Here is a 22,002-nt window from a genome sequence, read left to right as displayed (position 1 = left end):
TTATTTTTATTGTCCGGCACTTCTATAGCTACCACGAATGACTATAATACAGACAAATATTTCATTTCATCACTCCGAGTTATCACCGCCTTAAATGCTTTTGCCTTTTGTTCGTATATAAAAATATAAGACACGCGTGTACTTCATACTTATCGCAGTTCTGTGCTAATATATATAAACAACTAACTACCAAGTGTATCTTAGTATCTTTTTTTCAGCATTATTGTATCAATTTTTCCGGTTACCAACGACCCGACATGAACTGTTTTCGAAAACAAAGCAACCACCTAGTACCTACCTAATTGTATAAATTTGGAGGTATTGAGCGTGAACTTTCATTTAATAATATAATGTAAAAATATGTAAATATTTTTGAAGTTATTTTTGATAAAAAATTAAATATTCAATATAAATTTTTTATTCGACATTAATTTTTAAGATAAGTATCATATAAAAAATAAAATAAAAATCATTATTAACGAACCACTGCAGTAACTAGTCACAAGGTTAGTAGATTGTATACAGGTAACAGATATGGGCATATTTGCCTATATTATCTTATTTATTACGACGTTCTCTGTTACGATTTACGAAAGATTGAACATATTTTCGACGGAATAACGATTATTTTTTCATTATATGTCTGTGGATAGGTAAATATAAAAATACAATATAGGTAATTCTTTACCTAAAATATTTTAAATAACAAACGCTTTTAATTTAAAATATGCGAAAATAATATGAATTTATGAATATGTTTTACTTCATTTTGGGTATTATAAAACGTGATAATTTTTGATCAGATTTAAAAAATCTACGTTCAATAAAATTATGTGCTTTAGTAATTTACCTACGATTATTTAACGGTTCCCATAATACATATATATATATATATAATGTATACATTGAATTGAATCATAAGTGAAACTAAAAAATCGTATTAGGATTGGACCAATTACAATAAATATGAAAAAAGCGGGTAAGTCGTGGATGTCGCTCTGCTGAACAGTAGGTTACAAGACACTTAGTGGGTTACTGTAATGAATGTAATTAAATTTGAATCCAATGATATTATATCATTGTATACGGAAAACGATTCTGAACGGAGACTGTTTATCTGTCTAGGATATATTATAAAGTATTAAAAATTTTCAAATCTTAGATTTAAAAAGAGAAATGGTTATGAATTTCTAGCTTAAAATAATTTACGAATTTTCGTGATTTTTACGTATGTTGTCAAAATTAAAATTTGAATGATTGTAAAAAAAAATTGTGACTATCTATTAATTTTATTTTTCAACTGCTATTGTAACAATATGTTAGGAACCTTGTATTACATTTTCAAGCTTTTCTACCTATCGATAAAAACTAATAATAATCGAAAATTGCATATGCCTATGAATAGTTCAACTTAAGTCGACATTTTTTGAAAATTGCATGGTAGTTAGAATATACTTATATAACCATTCGGTGAAAATTTCATTTAAAAGTTTTAAAGTTACATCAAAAACCAAAATCGATTTTGTCGAAAACTAATTGTGCGTAAAATTTCCCGTTTTTCCCTTAATTTTTAGTTTGTTTATTCCGATTATTTATAAAAATCTTTCTGATTGAACGAGGTACTGAAGTAAAAAATCGAAGCACTTTTACTGCCTCAAAACGTTATGACAGACAAAAAAAAAAAGAAAACACACATCATGGTAAAATCAATACATTCATCCCTCCGCTCAAAATCTAAAAATTAAAATCATAAAATAAGTTTTTAATTTTAATTTTAATTCTATTACCCAGTCAGTATTGCAGGGTCAGTCCATGGCTTGTCTGTCCCGTAATTTTCCTTACACACAAAGTACTATTCCTACTAATATAATATTTATTAATTATATTATAAATACTAATACACTTACACATATAATATATAAATTATATTAATTTATGGTTACTCGAATAACGTATAGCTGACGAAAAAACGGGATTTGTTTTTAACGAATTGCAATTTGCAATTGCTAGTGGCTGCATTTTTAAGGTAAATGTAAATTGCAAATAATATGAAACTTTTGTTTTTTCCAGTTTTCCTCCTCCACCATTTTTCAAAGATAAAATAACACTCTAAAACCATCATTATGTAGATTCTTATATAAATACAATATACATTATTTGCTATATATTTTCTAAGAATCAAAAACTGTCTGTATGGTCTATTTAAGAAGTATACAATGGCAGAGAAACGGTTAGTAGGTAGTTTATCGATTATTTTCATTTAAAAGACGCAGGTCTAACAACTAAATATATTATATGAATGAAGTTATGTATTATAAAAATAGTTATTCTTAAAAATAGCTAAGAGTTAAATATTTCTATGACTAGGTACTTAGTATAAGTCTATAAATATTGTTAGTATTGTTGATTTGATATTAACTATATATTTTATTACTTATTTACGCGTCAATTATTTTTCTATAAAGCTATAAAAGCATATTTGCTCATGCTTAAAATTTTATTTTATTTTTTCCTTGTGTTGAAAAAATAAAAAGGTATGATTATGATATAATTGTTTTGTCTTACATGTACGTATAATAATATAGAACGAATATCGAAATGGAAACTTTTGTTTGGATTAAATATAATAGCTAGTGCTTTAATTAATAATTTTTCAGCGTCACACTTTTTTTTAAATTAATAATTTTTCTGTGTCACCGTTATCTACAATGAGTGGCTTCATTGTGTCATTGATTACAAAATGTCAAGTATAAATAATTTCTCTCGTCGTATATTCTTATACTGTTATAGCTGCTCTGACTAAGCCTATAATCTGTAGGTATACCTACTACAGTACTTATAATTTACCGTTGCATTCTATATTTTTTTGTACTATATTTGTAAACTGTATTTCATTATAATTTATAAGTATCTCACTAGTATAGCGTAGACGTGTATAGTATAGTACAGTTTGGCTGTTAAAATTTGCAAGTAATTTTGAAGTTGAAAAATCATAAAATTTTTTGTTTTTATAAATAAGGATTAAAAATACAACACTAAGTTTTCCATAAGTTTTCCTTCAAATAGCTATAGATAAAACTCGAAGCATCATTATAGCAAAAATTTTAAGTGCATTTGAATTTTAAATTTTTACGAAATAGCGTAACGATAACGATTTATCCTCAAACCATCTAAAGGTAGATATATGTATATCTATGATGATACAAGGTATTATGAATTATGATAACTACATGCAATGTTTTTGGAAAAATTGATTAACCATGTCTTATGCAAAATGCGTTCTAATTGAAAAATAAAATATTTGTTTCAAAATAGAATATATGACAATATTTAAATATAATATATTATCCTATAGACTGACAAATCATCCCCGTTCAGAATCGTTTTTTGTAATCAATGATACCTATCATTACATTCAAATTTAACCTACCCTAGTCAGAGGTCCACTCCACCCCCTAATGTACAGCAGAGTGACATCCACTTCCCCGCTTTTTTAAATACTTTTTAATAATGAGAATAATTCCAAGTGTATATAAATTATTATAAATTATTAAATATTATGTATACATTGAACATTAGAATGACGACTTATGTTTTTAATAACGAAAGTAAACAAGATTTATATTATTAACGCAAAAAATTACAACTGTCCTATATTTATGTTTAAAAAAAAATATGGCCAATCCTCCCCCAAAATTTCAATTACGGTCTTGCTTATGTAAATTTGTTATAATAATGTCATAACGTAAAAGCGAATAACATCCTGAAATAATTTATTTATCTATTCTAATTAAATTTACCGAAAGATTTAAATACTTTCTAAAAATAGTTTCATTGTGTTAAGTAAATTTATAATACATGTAGTGACAAAAACGTCCAAACCACTATTCCCTACGAATAATATTTTTGGAACACGTCTAAATTTGAACTTTAAGTAAAATTAATAAAATATATATAAAATAATAATACAAATATTTTATAGAAATTTCAACTATCTATATTCTATATATGTATTTTTGTTTTAATAACATTAATAATTAATATAAGTAAATACTTAAATGATTAATCGTTTATTTACTCATTAACATCCAACTTCGTAAGAATTTAAACTTCAGTCGCTCTTAAAAAACATTTATGGAATCGAGTTCAACTTTTTTATAGCACATATACTCGTACTATTATATTAGATTCTGAACGAAGTGATGAATGTATTGATTTTACAATGATGTGTGTTTTTTTTTTCTTTTGTGTTTGTTTTTGTGTCTGTGTACAGCATAACTAGTCGAAATAATGCTTTAATCTCAAACTTTGGGGGTGGTTTCCGATGTAAAATTGAAGATCCTTGTTGCATTATAAAGGTCAAAAGTAAACATTTTCCAACAGTTTTCAAAAAAATCGAGAAAAACAAAAAAAAAATGACAGAAAAACGGGAATTTTTACGTAAAACCAGTTTTCGACCAAATCGATATTTTTATATGGTTGTAACTCTAAAACTAATCACTGTAAATACTTGAAATTTTCACCAAATGTTAATGTTAGTGTTATATAAATACAGTTTAATTTTCAAAAAGACTTTTTTGAGTTATTTATAGACCACTGAAATTTTCGATTTTTTGAGAATTTTTTTTTGAAGTGTCGGTAAAAAAATGTTGGCCGACCAAAAAAACTTGAAAATTTAATACAAGGTTCCTTATAAGTAGTTCTTATTGTAGCTAAAAAAAATTAAAAATCGTTAGTCACAATTTTTTTTTATAAGCGTTTATAGTTCAAATTTTTACGAAATATGTCGAAAACGCGAAAATTTGCAAGTAATTTTGAAGTTTAAAAATCATAAAATTTTTTCTGTTTATAACTAATGATTAAAAATATAACACTAAGTTTTCCATAAGTTTTCCTTCAAATATCTATAGATAAAACTCGAAGCTTTATTATAGAAAAAATTTTAAGTGCGTTTGAATTTTAAATTTTTTCGAAATAGCGTAACGATAATGATTTATCCTCAAACGAATTTAAATATTTGTTATTATTCAAAAAGTATAAGTCGTAGGCACATGAAAATTTTACCAGTTATTTAGATTGGCATTTTCTTTACATGATTTAATTTTCAAAATATTTTGACTTTTTTTGAGGTATTTATAGACGACTGAAATTTTAAATTTTTCTGAAAATTTTTTTTTGAAGTGTCGATAAAATGTATGGCCCTATTAAAATACTTGAAAATTTAATACAAAGTTCCTCATACGTTATTCTTATAGTGATTAAAAAATTATAAAAATACAAAGGCATGATTTTTTTTATTAGCATTTGAAGTTCAAATTTTGACAAATTTTCCTTTTTATACCTAAGATTTGAAAATACAAGGCTCCTAAAATATTTTTACAATAGCAGTTGAAAAATAAAAGAAATTTATAGCCACATTTTTTTTTTACAAGCATTTAAATTTTAATTTTGACAACATACGTAAAAATCACGAAAATTCGCAAATTATTATAAGCTAGAAATTCATAAAAAATTTTCTTTTTTAAACTATGATTTGAAAATTTAATACAAGATTTCTTACAAATTTGTCAATCTTTATCACAAAAAAAATGTCCACCGGAAATTCAAATTAAATTTTTATTAGCATTTGAATTTCAAATATTGACAAAAATTCGTCAAAACCATGAATATTTGCAAATTATTTTGTAGTTCAAAATTCATAATATTGTTTGTATTTATATCTAAGGTTATAAAATTTAACACCAAGTTTTCCACAAGTTTTGTTTCAAATAGCTATAGAGAAAATTTGAAGCGTCATTATAGGAAAAATGTTTTGAGCGTTTGAGTTTTAAATTTTTATGAAATCGCGTAATGATAACGATTTATCCTCAAACCAGGCATATGTATATCTATGATAATATAAGGTATTATGAATTATGATAACTACACTAATTGATTAACCATGGCTTATGCAAAATGCGTCTTAATTGAAAAATAAAATATTTGTTTCAAAATAGAATATATGACAATATTTAAGTATAATATATCCTAGACTGACAAATCATCTCCGTTCAGAATCATTTTTTGTATACAATGATACCTATCATTGCATTCAAATTTAATCCCATCTATTACAGTAACCTACTGTACTGCAGAGTGACATCCACGACTTACCCGCTTTTTTAATATATATTCGCGTGAAAATAGTTTTCTCGACCGTGTTGTTTCTAAATTGTAACTTTAACTAAAAATATTTGTTAGTACCGGTACCTACACTCGTTTTATATGGAACTCAAAGCAATATTTCAAACAAACATTTCTTTTCATCTATCACAAACAAGCATATTAATGGCAACGGAAAGTGGATCGTTTTGTGTATTTGTGTAACAAAAGTACGAGTACCTAAATGGCTGTAAAAGGTATAGTATTTACACATCGCCCCTTTTAAAATTCCCTCTTTTGCGATCTCCAGCTCATCTACCGGAAGAGCGCATATGGAACGCCTGGCAGCAGTCTAAATTGTCCTCTCACCAACCCTTCTCCCCCCCCCCAACACCACCACATACACCCACACACATCTCGCATTAACTGCTCCTGGCATAGAAGCATTATTTTCAACTCCATTCTATTTATTTTATTCATATGGTTCTGGGATCTCGTGTAACGCAGACTCATCGAAGTGTATATCCCATATTTTTTCCGTCTTAGACTTCTATAACCGAAAGTAAAATAGAATAGGTATAGTAACCTTCGTCGGCTGGTATATTATTGTAATTAATATTAGAATATAGATAGTATTCGATAATTTTCAAAGGGTATCCGGACATTTCCCCCCCTCCCAGCTGTTTTCGGCGTAGTAGGACATTTCCTCCCCCCCTCCCGTTTTTGTTTTTTTTATTTTTAATTATTTGCCTTCGAATATAAAATTATTATTTTTAACACATATTTTTTAGCTTTTGTTCATATTTATTTTTTTTATTTTTGTAAAAACTGTACATTAACTAAAAAATCTGTAATCTTAATTTAAAAAAAAAAAAAAAATAATCAAAATTTTAAATAAAATAATATAGTATACAATACAACCAAAAAATCCGACATAAAAATGACACAGATCGTAAAAAATTCTTTATTTCTGATTCATTTGTTATTCCTAAACACATATTTTTTAATCTTTTTTCATATTTATTGTTTTTTTTTTTTTTTTTTTTTGTTGAAACTGTACACCCGTTTGAAAATGATTTAATATTTGCTAGTAAATTTGATCTCTGGAGTGCTTCAATGAACATCCAAATATTTGGATGCTGAGTTCAGAACTCTTATTAAACTTTTAAATTTATTATTGAAACCTTCACTTAAATTATTTGTTCTATCTGTATTTTTGTTTGTAGCATTATGTACATTCATAAATAAGGTGGAAATATCAGTGAAAATTGCCATAATGACAAACCATTTGATTTTGTAGTAGTTCTATTGTAAGTTCCATTGACGTATGTTCTATCAAAGTACAACAATAGTTCATCGATATCTGGATCATTGAGATCATTTGATAAATCATACAGCACAGGCATACATTTTTTACCTATATTAATTATATCCATAGGTTGAGATAGGGATGCTTGATGGACTTAGTCTCCCAACAAATATTGAAAACTCCTCAAAATTATTGAACATTTTTCAAAGCCTCCACTTAAGCCCCTCATAAAATTCAATCAAATATCCACCTAGCTATATATATATATATATCCGCTTAAATGCTTTGGATGTAATCTGTTCAGACTACATTCGTTGCAACAATCAGTAAAAAGTAAAAAGCAAAGTTCCATTAATCACTTTTTTGTTTTTAAAAATTTAAAAAAAAAATCTTAGTATATGCTGAAAGGCAGATTCTTTCAAGGGTGATGGGAAAGGGGTGCATGTTTGCTTCAAAAATAAATTTTGTATTAGATATTATATTATTATATAGTACGGTAATAGATAATGTAATTAATTATGTCATAAAAAATTTAAAACATTCTCCTATAATATATGCACTATTAAATCAATAACAAACCACTAACAAAAATTTATGTTTTTTTTTACCAACCGCTTAATTGGATAAAAAAAAAAACACTCAACAACGACGTGTACCAATAAACCGGAGTCGACTGTAACCTGTAATGACCGAGTCATAAAGCTTGACCATATTAAGGCTAATATAATGACGTCAGTAAATGCAAATAAATTATTCGAATTTGCTGCTTAATGCCATTAAGTTACATTTACGACCAGTGGCGGTTTGAGGGGACCTGGACCCCCCCCCCAGATCTCGAGTTAAGGCTGTGATTCATTATTCGCTCAGGGCGCTTGGGGTTTGACAGTCATTTTTTTTTATAGCTATTACGATTTGTATGCGGATATAGGTACGCTTATATCTAATATATCTTAAATGCTATGTTTTTTTTTATGCAAGAATTAAAGGGTTAACCTTTTTTGTCTTATATATTATGAGATAATGTTAAAGGACCCCCCCCCCACCCAGAAAAAATTCAAAAACCCGCCACTGTTTACGACTATATAGATCCATGATATTATGGAATTTCGAAAAAAAAACGCATGTTTCTAACACTAAGTATCAGTGATAACGTTCTAAATTTAAAGTTTTGATAATTGGTCAATTAATAATTATTTATATTATTATAATTTATAATACTAAAATAAATAACAAAAAAAATTGGTTATGATGTCAGCATTACACAATACAGATTTATAAGGTATGTTGTTCGTTTGTATGACACAGACAAAACATGCGGATGCGGGCATCACACGTCCTCGTGCCCACCACCTACAAAAACAAGAATTTTAAACGTTGTAAGGCACTGTTCCAATTAATCAATTAGTCGTAGTGTTCCGTAACACATCTATTATCTCAGGCCGGGAACGTTTATTTTTAAAATATATTATTCTCTCGTTTAATATGATTTTCGTAACTCACGAGACAACACAAACAGGTCATTGAACCGCGTCCATAGTAATAATAATAATATATCGTTAAGCAGTGGCGATAGCGTGGCAAGGGTATACTTTTGGATTTTTTATTGGTGGGTGGTCCCCTTATACCAAAATACCAAGGTATATCATAAAAAATATACACTAGAAATACAAATATATGACGTCATAAATAAAAAGGTGGAAAGTGGGTAACGCTTATTTGTTGAACCTACATCTGGCGAAGTCACTCGGTAATGGATGTGTTAAATTCGAATTCAATTGTTATAGAAACATTGCAGGCAGAAAATTATCCTGAGCAAAGACGTTTAGCCTATAATAATCCTAAGTATATTTTATGATATTATTGTGATTAAAGTGATTTATTTTGTTATTACTAAAAACTTATTAGATATTACTCGTAGGGCTCGGAAGTTGATGACCTTAAAAACAATAAAAAATGACCTAAAAAAAATGCAAATATGACATAAAAGTGGCAAAAAATGTCCTAAAAAATTACAAATATTAGTTTTATATTAATAAAAATACATATTTTTTTAAATATTTTACTCTATTTTACTATAAAATTCAAAATATGACTTAAAAATAACAAAAATGTCTTAAAATAGGAAAATAAAAAAAAATAAAAAATTTTTGTTTTATAAATTTATCAAAGCTTACAAATTATTTAAAAATCAAAATCATTGCATTGTACAATTAGAGCGTTTTTTATGTTATCAAAAGTAAATGAATGACGATTATCTGTTAATAAATATTTATATTTGGAAAAACTTCTCTCCACGTTTATTGAAGTACTGAAGTGATTGGGGCAAATCTGAAATGGACCAAATCATCAGCACTGAAATCATTCGGAAAACACTCACTTGAAGCTTCTTTACCATTTAAAATTTTTGAAATTGTTGACAACGACAAATGTAATCGTCGAGATGAAATTGGATAGGTACTATAATCTTAGCCTGTGGTAATTTCCAAGTTATAAGTTATCGGCATAATGGTCGACAAGAAACGATAAGAAATGAACTAGTGTGAAATCAGTAAAAATGACTAAAATGTGGGAAAATGACCTGACTTAAAAAGTGATAAACACCAAAAAAATGCAAAAAAATACAAAATAAAAATGAGTTATTCAGATTCACATGCTTATGAAACGGATTTGTAGCCAGGAGAGCATCGTCTAAAAAGTTCCAAAAAAAAATGCAAAATGCATCAACTTCCGAGCCCTAGCCATATTAGTAATAAAGATGGTTAATTTCATATTTTCTGCAGAAAAAATTACATTTGAAAATGCCATTGTGTGTATAAATTATCTGTATATTATTAAAAACAAAAGCTCTTCCAATGGCCAATGGATTGAACGATGACGCTGCGTACAAAGATCTTGTAAGTGTTTTTTTAAATGTAAAAATAACGAATTGATGGACAAGTCATTATCACACAATCACGCATGTACAGAAGAAAGTATACAAGTATACTACTTAGACAAACGATTAGTAATAGTGCTAAAAGAAAAGGCTTAGAAGATATTTGCGAAAGGCCTTCTAAAATATTGCGTCGTGAATTAAAAATGATGATTTCAATTTAACGCATAATGATTGTATTCTAATTCGAAAAAATATTTATAACGCTAAAAAAGCTATACAACCAAAAATTCCTAAAAAATATTGACCATGTACATTGTTCATTATGTACCTACTAAATGATGATTATAAAATAAATGGTTTTGAATTCGTATAAAAGCCCTTTCGTTTAAATTTTTACCAATAAATAATAATAACCATATGAATATTATAATATTTTTTAACGTTTTATACTTTATACCTACTAACACTAACATTTTAACATCTTTTGCATCATTGTCAAAAAATATTTTTAATCATACCTGTGTTCTAATTTATAGGCCACTGACAGTCCTAAGTCTGCATGTAAAAATGAGAAGGAAAATGTTTTTTTTGCATGGACCCAACTAGTGTGGTACTTGAAAAACACCGGGACCTAACTAGGTCAAATAAGGATATTTCGGACCCAACTAGTAAACGCCGAAATATAAATATATTTTAGTTCGTTATATAGGGTTGCTATTGGTTATTCAGTTTAGTATGGATGAATAAGAAATTAGCAATTCTAGGCACCAGTTTTAAAATTGCTTCACCTTAACAAAGCTAAAAATGCGAGAAATTATTATGATTGAATGTGCCTAATTGTAGTCGAATATTTTATATGACAGTGTTAAACATCTTAAACACATTCGTGGTTACTTCACTTTTGATATTATTCAAGTGCCTACCACAGAGAATCACTCTTAGATTAGGTACCGCTATAGTACTGTACCATAAAAATAGCTAAAAATATAATTGTTTATTTGTTTGTGCGTTGTGTCCAAGCATATGATTGAACATAATAGGCCAGTCACATTTCTAGTTTCATTTAATAATATTGAAAATAGTAATGCATGAACAGTAATGCCCGATTTCATCGTTGGTCTTGTAAATTATTGCTACAGCACTAGTGACCCATATTACACCAGTGTTGAAAAAAATTGTCATTACTGAATACTGATACAGTATTAAGATAGGCTAAATCCATAGGAGTTCGTCATGGGAAGTTTTGAACATCACTAGCTACGCCGGTTATTAAACGAAAAAATTAAACACAAATCTTGAATCATATTATAGAATTGGTATTTTTAACGGGCAACAAAGTCCACGTGTAGCAGCTAGTAATAATATAATTTAAAAGTTTCAAGAACCCGTGAATATTTTCAAATTACAACAAAATAATTAAAACCGTTTTTGAAATACCTATCTAATTTCGTTTAAATTTGAGTATAAAATATCTGTGAATAACAACTGCGTTTATTTTTTTTTAGATTTTTTGTTTACAGTTTGAATTACCTACTAAGTGGTAGGTAATTTGCCTTAAATGTTCAATACTTAGCTATATACAAATCTAACAACTTACTAATGTTTAACTACGAAATAATTTGCAAATTTTTTCATTTGATAAAATTTGTCAAAATTTTAATTTTAAAATTTACAAAAAAAATCGTGCATATGTATTATTATTTTTAAACTTCTTTTGTAACTATGTATGAGGGGCCTACAGAAGAAACTCGATTAATCGCCATTGTTCAGACCGGCCGGATATGACGGTTAACAGAAAATGTTCTATATTGCTATAGTGCTATAAATGTACCTATATATTATATTTTCATAAAAAAGTAATTCAAACATACATATTATACAGTATACATATTTGATAAAACAATCTATCACCTCATTTTGTTTCTTTGAGGCTCGAGTTTTTTGAGCGGCAATGTACCCACTTGTGTAACTTCACTCTGTCTCAAAAAAAATAATTATCAGACGATCGACCGATCCTGCGCATCTCCTAACAACTTCCCGGTGTAAGCGAGATCACGTGGACGCACCAATCGCATCATTTACGATGCACAAAATGACTTTTATTTTTAGACATTCACAGAGTATAGTATTTAAAAGTCCCCAATTTTTTTTTTAAATAAACAAGATAACCTAACCTAACAATTTAATGTTGAAATTTATATCAAATACAAATATGATATTATTTTATTGTGAGATTCGTAATTTGTTGGTTAGAATAAGGCCCTGTTGTGAGCCCGAGTGTTTTGCCTAGTTTACCCACCTGATTTTTACCCCACTAAATGTACTGTATTTTTGAGAAAAACGGTTAATCAACCTATTACTTCATTACAATTTCTAGGTTTTAAATACCTGCCTATTCATTACTTAGTTGTATATTTTTTCTTTGAAAGCATATCAAAATTTGTTTAATATTTTCAATATTAGAATAAATTATTGATTTATAATAAAACTTTAAGGTAAAAACATTATCTGTGGATAAGGTGCAGGCTTTTATTCAATGTTTTAATTTTCAAGCGAAGTATATGAGCATTTTTTGTTTTTGATAATTCAGTATTCACATACCCATTGGCCATTACTGGCCTAGATTAAAATGGAGGATGGTTGGCTTAGATGAAATACATGTGCTACATAGTTAGCAATCTATTTAATCATTTATATAAATGTGATGCTTGTTGCCAACACAAAATAATAAATATTAATTTGAGAAATATAATATTGCATTAATCATAAATAGAAGTTATGCTTAATATCTGAATAATCTATTTTTTAATGTTAAAATACCAGTTCAACTTGTTTAACATAACTAACATCAGAGTTTCAAAAAACAATGAATTCAGCAAAAATTATGTTGTATTAAATTTTAAATGTGTGCTAATAAGAACAAACACAAGTTAAAAATTATGTATGTATTAAATGAATATTTTAATGACCATATGAAAACTTAAATTTGTGATATGGATGAAAATTTTTATATTATAAAATGTCTTTTATGATTATAATTAAACATAAAATATTTATTAAACATTGTTCATATCTAAATAATATGTTGTATAGTAATATAGTAGTATAGTAGTGTATAGTTCTTATGATGATACTTTCAAAAAAAAAAAAAGATCAATAAATGAAATAATGCTCGTGAAACTGAAATCAATTCATAACAATAAAAAATTAACAACTACCAAGAATAAATTAATAATTATAATAAAAATAATAATACTATAAAAACAAACATGGGAATAACAGAAGTATTTTGCATCTATCCATAAATAAATAATATAGGATAATGTTTCAAAAAAAGATTTAATATTTTATAAATATTTATTTTCAATGTCAGCATTTAACTGAACATTTATAAAAAATTAAAATAATTTTTTAGTTACATAAATTACTAGGAAGGTAGTTAATTTACTAAGATTTTGTCTTATACATTTTTTAATTTTTCATAACAACATTAAAATAACACTGCTTTAATTAGGTCTAAAAATAAATTAATTTATATAAAAAAAAAGAATAAGCACTTAAATATTTTATAATTATGTATAAATATAAAATAATTTTAACCTCATGTTAATCACTTTACTGGTGCAAAACATTTAAAAATGTACTTTTAAATTATAAAATAAAAATATATCAATACTAGTTCAATACTGGAATGTTTTTTTCTCTTAATAGTTTTTTTATTTTAAATTTAGGAATGTATTCTTTCTTTATTCATTCATTATATTAGTTTTAGTTTAACATGTTTGATATCACATAAATTAGTTGCTCTTAATTTCTTAGTTGCAGATATACATATTAAATAAGTTATATGAATTAGTAGAAACAAATTACTATTAATATAAAATTATTATGTTTTGACCATATTATAAACATAAACAAATAATATGTAACAAAATGATTAATCAGAATTAAATAGCTGCAGGTTGGACATAGTTAGCTGGTAGCATACCAGATTCACCTGTCCTTTGTACAACACCAGTCATCCAACCATCATCTATAGCGGCACAATTGACGATTAAATCTCCATCAGTAAATGAAACTTCATCCAGATCTTGTGCTTCATAGTCGTACATAGCTCGGTACACTCTCTATAAATGAATAAATAAATTTAATAAATGTAAAAGTAAGAAATTATGAATACACACCCCAAGATTATAGTTTTGACTTTCAGAATTATTAGTATACTTAACACCTCCATATGACGGTTGTTTTTTAATAGGATCATAGTCAGCTATTGAACCAATGTGATTATTGTATGCATTGTTAGCTATAAATTATATTATATAATATTGTATTAATAAGTTACCATATTTTTATAAAAGTAATAATATATTTCATCTGTTACATCAGAGGTCCCCAAACTGTGCGCCGCGGCACCCTGGTGCGCCGCGGTATGTTGTCAGGGGAGCCGCGGTTGTGCCTCGCTGACGACTATATTATCTGGTTTAAAAATAAACAACGATATTTTACGATAAAAAAAAGGTCGTACATTTTATTAAGGCTGCGATGAGAAAACTTCAGTTCTAAAAGGGCGCCACGAGTATGAAAAGTTTGGGAACCTCTGTGTTACATAATGTACCTATGTTATGGACAAATAACATGATGTATGAATAAAATATAAAATGAAATCGTTAAACTGTGTAAAATATTAAAACTCAGCTGACATACTATGACAACTTACTTAAATCTCCAGTATCAGATGAATAAATTAAAGTAGAAGATTGCCGATTTAAACACGCGGGAATTTTAGCCGAAGTGTCTTCTACTCTGGGATGATGCTGTGTATTTTCAACTTTTTGAGGCACATACCTAGTGTTTCCACTGTTATAACTTTGCTGTACCTTATTTGGTTTAACAGTGTTACTATGATCAATTTCTTGAATTGTTTTGTTCACAATGACATTTTTTTCTATTAATTTGAATACATAATAACATTATAATTTAAATTATATAAATAAAATTATTTTAATTTATTACTCAGTGGTTCATTATTATTTGCTTTATTGTTTCCATTAGATAAATGCCTACGTTGTTCCATTTCTGCTTTCTTCAGAAAATCTCCATGATACTCAGCATTACTAAAAAATAACAAAATAATAAAATTTCATGATTAAAAAAATTATGTTCATAACTAAAACTACTTATACAACCTTATGTTTTTGGAATTAGCTTTTATTCTCAATGTTTCTGGGTCATCTGCAACTTGTGTTAATTTTCCTTTAGTCTTTTCAAACTCAGCATGATATTGCGCCTATGAAATATAAAATATATAGATATTATAGTTTAAATTTTTATTATTTGTAATACTGCAAATATAGAAAAATAAAATAAATACTTCTATATGCAATAGAATAAAAATATAAATAATCTAGTGATTCTACATTTTCAGGAAAAATTAGATTCATTAAATATATAACTATTCAAACAAAAGTAATTAATTAATATAATTACATTTTATGTTTTACAATATAACTACGTTACTACTTTTAAGTAAAACATAATATCTATCTATACTTCATTTAAACTACATTTTCAGACACTAATTTTGAAACACTTACGGCAAGTTGTCTATCCATTAAGATGGCATGAAATAATGGTTTTCATAAAATAATAATTGAAACATTTTTTTCCAATAACTTAAATTTAAAATCTTTAATGTTTAAATATGCTTACATTTGATTGTAATCTTGTATTTTCAGCAATTCTTTTTAACTCCGGTGTTTCAGCTACAGTTGTGTGTTTTGCTTTTGGAATATGTCTAAAACACGTTTTGCAATTAATTGGTTAATTATGTAAAATAGACATTAGACATGCAGTCAATAATATCAAAGACAAGAGTGATGGGATTCCTCTAATTTCTTTAGGACAATTTTCAAAAAAAAAAATTATGGATCTTTTAATGTTGTAGTTTTTAAAAACAGTTTATTTCAAACTAAGTAAAACATTTGATTAAAATGTAAGAGTTAATTTTGAAACCAGTAAATATTAGATATTAATGCTAAATAAATACCATTGAATATTAACAAGTATATATTGTATTATTGACTAACTTATGAATATTTATAAAAATATGGATTTTTTTTTGGTAGAGGCCAGAGGCACAGCCCCCAAGACTTTGTATTGATTATTTTTATAGCATGATAATTGGAAAAATTATCCTCTTTTTGAATTCTACTTATATCAGCTACTGATAGCCAAAATCACAAAATTATAAAAAACTGTTATAAATTATAGTTGTTGAACAGTTGAACTCCTTTTCCAGTTAATTCTTTTATAATATTTGCCAAAAAACTTTTAACACTCCTATTATGTAATACCAAAAACACTAATAAACAAAAATGTTTGAATCAAAAATTGTCTATGGCCACTAAAGAATATTATATTATGTTAGGTACTAAAAAAAAAAATATATATCAAATGATTTTTTGATTAATTAAGATTATTCTATGTCTGGAACAGTTCATAGATTTTAATTTTAACTGATTGAATATATCAAAATATTTTACTGTTCTTGCTTATTAATTTATTCCTGCCATAAAACAATAATGTGTTAATGTTATATTATAATATAGGTGTAAATGCAATCTTTATTTACTTATATAGATAAGTTTTTATGCACACTTTATACACCAGTTCAATGACAAAATAAATGTAAATAGATTTTAACTAGACAAAATATTCACTAAACAATACTTATACTATACATATTTAATGTTTAAAACAATAAAAATATATATTTTACAAACATATTATGTAAAAAAACAGACTGCATAACTATAAATAAAATTGGTAGGTGGTATAGTATTATATTACTGCTATTAAAATATTATGTAATTAAAAGATTAGTGTAGTTACACTAGTACATATTTTGATATCTTTGTGACCAAAAAATAACAGCCTTCAGTTGTAGCTTTATTTATACAATTATGAACATGATTGTATATTATGTAATATGATCAATATACATCGGATTTGTTATACTGTCATTGTAAAATCAGTTTATTAAAACCACAGATTGAGAAATATTAAGTAAGTTTAAAATATAAGAACTATAAAAAGTAATAAACCAATAAAATTAAAATTTTAATAATTTGAGATTTTTTTAATATTCAAACATCATCTAGGTATCTTTTAAGTTTTATATGCAAACATTTTTACTAATACAATTAGATTACAATAATTTTGACAAAAAAATGTGTAAGTAAATGCATTGATCAGAAATGTATTTGTTTTATTGTACCAAATACTATTTCCATGAATATATAATTTCACAAGGTTACCAATTATTTCAAACCTAACACACTTATCTATTAAATGTTTTATTTACAACTACTAAACTGAGAACACTAAAATATCCAAAAAATGTACATATCATACTTTTTTTAAATTAATTTGGCTATGCAAATAGTAGTTTTAAATTTTCTCAGTTAAACTGATAATAATTTAATATTATAATATTTATTTAATGTAATAAATTAATTCCAATTGAAAATAAACCCCCAAATGAACCTAATGTTTAATAATCTAATTATTAATTACCAACAATCAATGAAAATACTTAAATATATATATTAATTAAATTTAACATGTTTTACTGGTTTTTTAATAAGCATAAAAATAAGTTTAAGTCAAGGAACCCAGATACTTGGTCATATATTTTTATGTAGATTCATACAAGGCTATGTTTAAATTTTAAATTTTAATGACATACAACCTAACTTTGTATAAAGCTTTAACATTAACGCACAGAAGAATAAGTCTAAGATGGAACTTGTCATTAAATTTAATAATTGATTGATTAAATCATAACTTATACTTGAAATAGATTAAAGACATTAATTATAAAGCTTAAATTCATAGCAACAATTTCAATAAAAAAAAAAACTTATAGTGCTTAAGCTATGCATTTTCTCATTTAAGTTTTTTTTAAAGAAGTTTTTGAATTATGAATACAAACAATATTTGAGGATGCTAATTTTAAAATTGAGGGTGATAATACCCTCTAAACCCCCTCTCATTTAAATTATATTTAAGTACCTAAAACAAATTAAATTAGGCTTATGTTAAATAAATTAATGCAAGCTATATTATTATTTCAGAAACGTAAATAAATAGATAAATATAAAAATATTTGTATTTGTTAATCTGAAAAATAATTATTCTGAAACTTCTGTTATTTTGTTTTAAATTATCTGACCTTCAGTATTAGGTTTGTTTTATAATTTACTTGATTGTTTTATGTTTGTATGAACAGATTGTAAAATTGCTTAAAATACTTTTTTTGAAATAAAATAAATAATTATCACAGATTAAATAAAAACAAATTAATTATAAAGGTACACAATAAATACATTTAATTTATCTTTAAAGAAAAATATAAGTCAGCTAATTGTAATGTTCGATGTAATATTTGTACACCTAATTGGAATGTAGACTTTATCTATTTGGTTTTAACTGTTTTATTGTCTTTTTAAATTAGTTGTAACTTCATGATAATCTAATATTGATTTATGATCTTGATTTATGGTACTGAATTATATTTTGTTATTTCAATATATTATTGTCACATCAAAAGTTCTATTTCCATTAGCAGTCTATAAATAAGATGCCAGATGGGTCTATGATAAATTAAAAAAAACATAAAAAGTACTCACGCTTCACAGTAAGGCTCTTTATTGAATCCCTTGTAATTTCTCATGTTTAATGTCATACCACAGGACTGGCATTTGAAACATTGTTTGTGCCAAGCCTATTAATAATGTAAAAAAAAGAAAATTAAAATTTAGATTTACCTAGGTATGTTTGCATGCTTAAATGTGTACGAGAGTTTCTAGAAGAAATGAAAGAAGTGAGTTGTAAAGTATGGAGGAGCAATGGTGTACCTTATCGAGGCATTTGAGCTCTTCAATGGGATAAACAATTTTCTCGCATCTGGCACACTTTTTGTTCATCTTTTAACTTTCACCAAAAATAAGACAAAATAGCACAGTGGCACCCGTTTAAGATGATAATATGATAATCGTTGCTGCAGTAGGTAGATCGTAGATGTATGTTGGGCATGCACTATCACTACTATAACACGACAAAATTTGATGGATTTGATTTTCTCGTCTTCGAGAAGGCACTGCGTATAGTACCTGTACAGTGGACGAAAACGTTATTAAATCAAAATAGATCATAAATTACACTTAAAATATATAAATAGGTACGTAAAACGTGTCAGACTATAAAGATCACATTATTAATATCGGCCCAGAGTCCTGGCAAAAGTAGGCGGATAGTACGATGGAGGTACTCACCGGACGAAATAATTCGAAACGATAAAATAATTATTCAATATTGTTTTGTGAACGTCGGACACCGGTGTTTGATGATTTCGTTTACTCTGCGTCCGAACACAACTGTTGAATCGACAGCGGAATAATAAGTTATTACCTACACGGCATTAACAATAATAATAATAATAATAATAATAATAATATTGATAATGAAACGATGCGCCTATACAGTGTCTGTACAACTACAGCAATGGACCAATATCGTTATATTATTATTATTATAGATATATGCTATATAGTTGAATAATGATGATGATGATGATAATAATAGTATTAATAATACGATTTTCCCTTTCACTTCTCTTTTCACACACCGTCACGATGATCTCATCCGGACAACCGGGTGGGGGAAGTGGGTGGTGTCGGTGACTGCAGCGGCGACGACGGCTGTTGTGTACTTGTGTGCTGTATATAATGTAAACATCAAAACGATCAAATACCTAAGCTAAGGCCTAAGACCGTCGCCCGCCAACGCCCGTCGACTGCGATGTTGGTGCAGTCAGTGCGGGGCCGAAACGGCCAAGGTATGCTCGTAGACATACAGGAACCCGTCTCGATTGGAGAGACCGTCGGCGGCGGCGACCGAGGACAAACGGTGTCGACCGAATCGTTTTGAACTGTATTAAATAAAATAAAAAAATATAATATTATGCCCACCGCTCGACGGCTGATTAAATCAGCCTGATCTGTACGTGGTTCTATGCAATAATAATTATCATGTCCACTGCTATCGAGTCCCCCGGCCCCGATGAAAACGTCAAACACTTTTACGCCCATTCATCAACAAATGACACCCTATTTTCGTGTCAAATAATAATATGTAAAAGCTTATTTTGTTCTATAGATTATTGCAATAACAAACATATTTCATAAATACCTATTATGGTACCGATACAATCCCTATGCTATACCTACCAACCTATCATAGACTATGATTCATAGTATAGACAGTACAGTATCATACTTACAACCAATTTCGTCAAAAGTTCGCATAGTAGGTATACTTGTCTATGGTTCACAATATAGTTAACGTGGTGAAGTTTAAACTTGATTTTAAATCCACGGGTATCCAAAAATTATAAACTGGTAAATGAAATCGGTAAAACACGATTGCGTACGATTTTTATCTGCAGCTTTGAAGCACTGTTGCCATTTGCTTTGAACTTATAGAACAGGGGTTTCTTCCATAATTTTTTTTTTTATTATATTATTTTAACATTTAATTATTTTTAATTATTTTATTTTGTATACTCGTACAATATTATTCTAACATATATTTTGTCAAAAATTGAGATTTTTAAGTGGTACCGTAACCTAAGTCATTTTTCCAAAATTTAAATTTTACTGATCAAAAATAAAAACATAAATTTGGCAACGTTGCACAGTAAATCGTACGCCATCGTTAGACTTTTGGGGTAAATATTAAAGTTAATGGTTTAACGCAGCGGTTCCCAACCCATGGGCCGCGGCCCACTGGTGCGCCATGGCCCATGAGCAGCATGGTACTGGGCCGCGAGCCATATATATAGTATTAAATATTATATAATTCAGTTTTTTTTAATAAACAATTTTTTTTTAAGTTTTAACATTTTTTGTTCCTAATAACTATATATACATGTATGATGTATATTGTATATATATATTATAATTTTATGAAAACGTATATTATAGGTATGCTTTGGGTGGGCCTCAAATATTTTTTACAAAATTAGTTGCCCGTGAAACTAAAAATGTTGGGAACCGCTGGTTTAACATATGCAATCGTGTTAACGTACGCAATCGTGTTCTCAAAAAAAAAAATCGTGTGGTACCCAGTGTTGTAAAGTATTTGAGTAAAAGTATTTGAATAAAAGTATTCAAAAACTTTTTTCCGTATTGAATACTTTTTAAAATATTTTTATTTTTGAAGTGTTTGAACGGTATTTTAAATACATTTTTTTAGTATTGAATACTTTTTTTTCCTTTAATTCTTTATTAATTGTCAAATAATAATAATGTCATAATAATATTATAGATATAATATTATTTTATCATTTATGAACAATTCGATATCGGTTTTAGTTTTAGTCTATTAATAGCCTAACTAAATATGTTTTACTCCGAGAAACCGTCTGTTTATCGTCGACGACGATCGCAATTCGCAACGGTACGTTATCGGTACCTACTACCTAGCTGTGCATCAGTAGAGAGAGTGTTTAGTGTTGGTGGTGCAACAATCACCAAAAAAAGAACTAATATGACTGATAAGCATTTCGAACAAATTATGTTCTTAAAATGCAACACACAAATGTTCGATTAGT

The 22,002-nt window shown here is 27.3% G+C and overlaps 1 protein-coding gene across 3 annotated transcripts; it reads right to left on the bottom strand.

The window, feature by feature from the left end:
- Positions 1 to 13,663: 13,663 nt before the first annotated feature.
- Positions 13,664 to 20,200, bottom strand: Lasp (LIM and SH3 domain protein Lasp). Of its 3 annotated transcripts, none has more exons than XM_089216937.1 (10): positions 20,017 to 20,200; positions 19,664 to 19,799; positions 19,247 to 19,501; positions 19,019 to 19,113; positions 16,038 to 16,122; positions 15,515 to 15,615; positions 15,342 to 15,442; positions 15,046 to 15,273; positions 14,510 to 14,631; positions 13,664 to 14,452 (listed from the first exon to the last, which is right to left on the bottom strand). In XM_089216937.1, exons 3-10 carry the CDS (start codon positions 19,313 to 19,315, stop codon positions 14,273 to 14,275), a joined length of 981 nt encoding a protein of 326 aa, XP_089073063.1. In that variant the 5' UTR covers positions 19,316 to 19,501; positions 19,664 to 19,799; positions 20,017 to 20,200; the 3' UTR covers positions 13,664 to 14,272. The 3 variants fall into 3 exon arrangements, with proteins under 3 accessions (XP_089073063.1, XP_089073064.1, XP_089073062.1); XM_089216938.1 differs by having other exon boundaries at positions 19,664 to 19,765; XM_089216936.1 differs by lacking the exon at positions 20,017 to 20,200 and having other exon boundaries at positions 19,664 to 19,986.
- Between the last annotated feature and the right edge of the window lie 1,802 nt (positions 20,201 to 22,002).

The sequence above is a fragment of the Diuraphis noxia genome, unplaced genomic scaffold (assembly GCF_037042655.1).
Source record: "Diuraphis noxia isolate RWA-SAM2 unplaced genomic scaffold, SU_Dnox_SAM2 contig0001, whole genome shotgun sequence".
In the NCBI taxonomy this organism is placed as follows: Eukaryota; Metazoa; Arthropoda; class Insecta; order Hemiptera; family Aphididae; genus Diuraphis; species Diuraphis noxia.
This window is presented reverse-complemented; position numbering and strand designations above follow the sequence as displayed.

Bases quoted from the DNA above. Each gene is read 5' to 3' on its own strand.
- Lasp (XM_089216937.1), bottom strand. From the start codon at position 19,315: ATGAACAAAAAGTGTGCCAGATGCGAGAAAATTGTTTATCCCATTGAA. The intron at 16,123-19,018 runs GTGAGTACTTTT...AACGTGTTTTAG, and splicing joins AAAGAGCCTTACTGTGAAGC to ACATATTCCAAAAGCAAAAC. The intron at 15,443-15,514 runs GTTGTATAAGTA...GTTATTTTTTAG, and splicing joins GCTAATTCCAAAAACATAAG to TAATGCTGAGTATCATGGAG.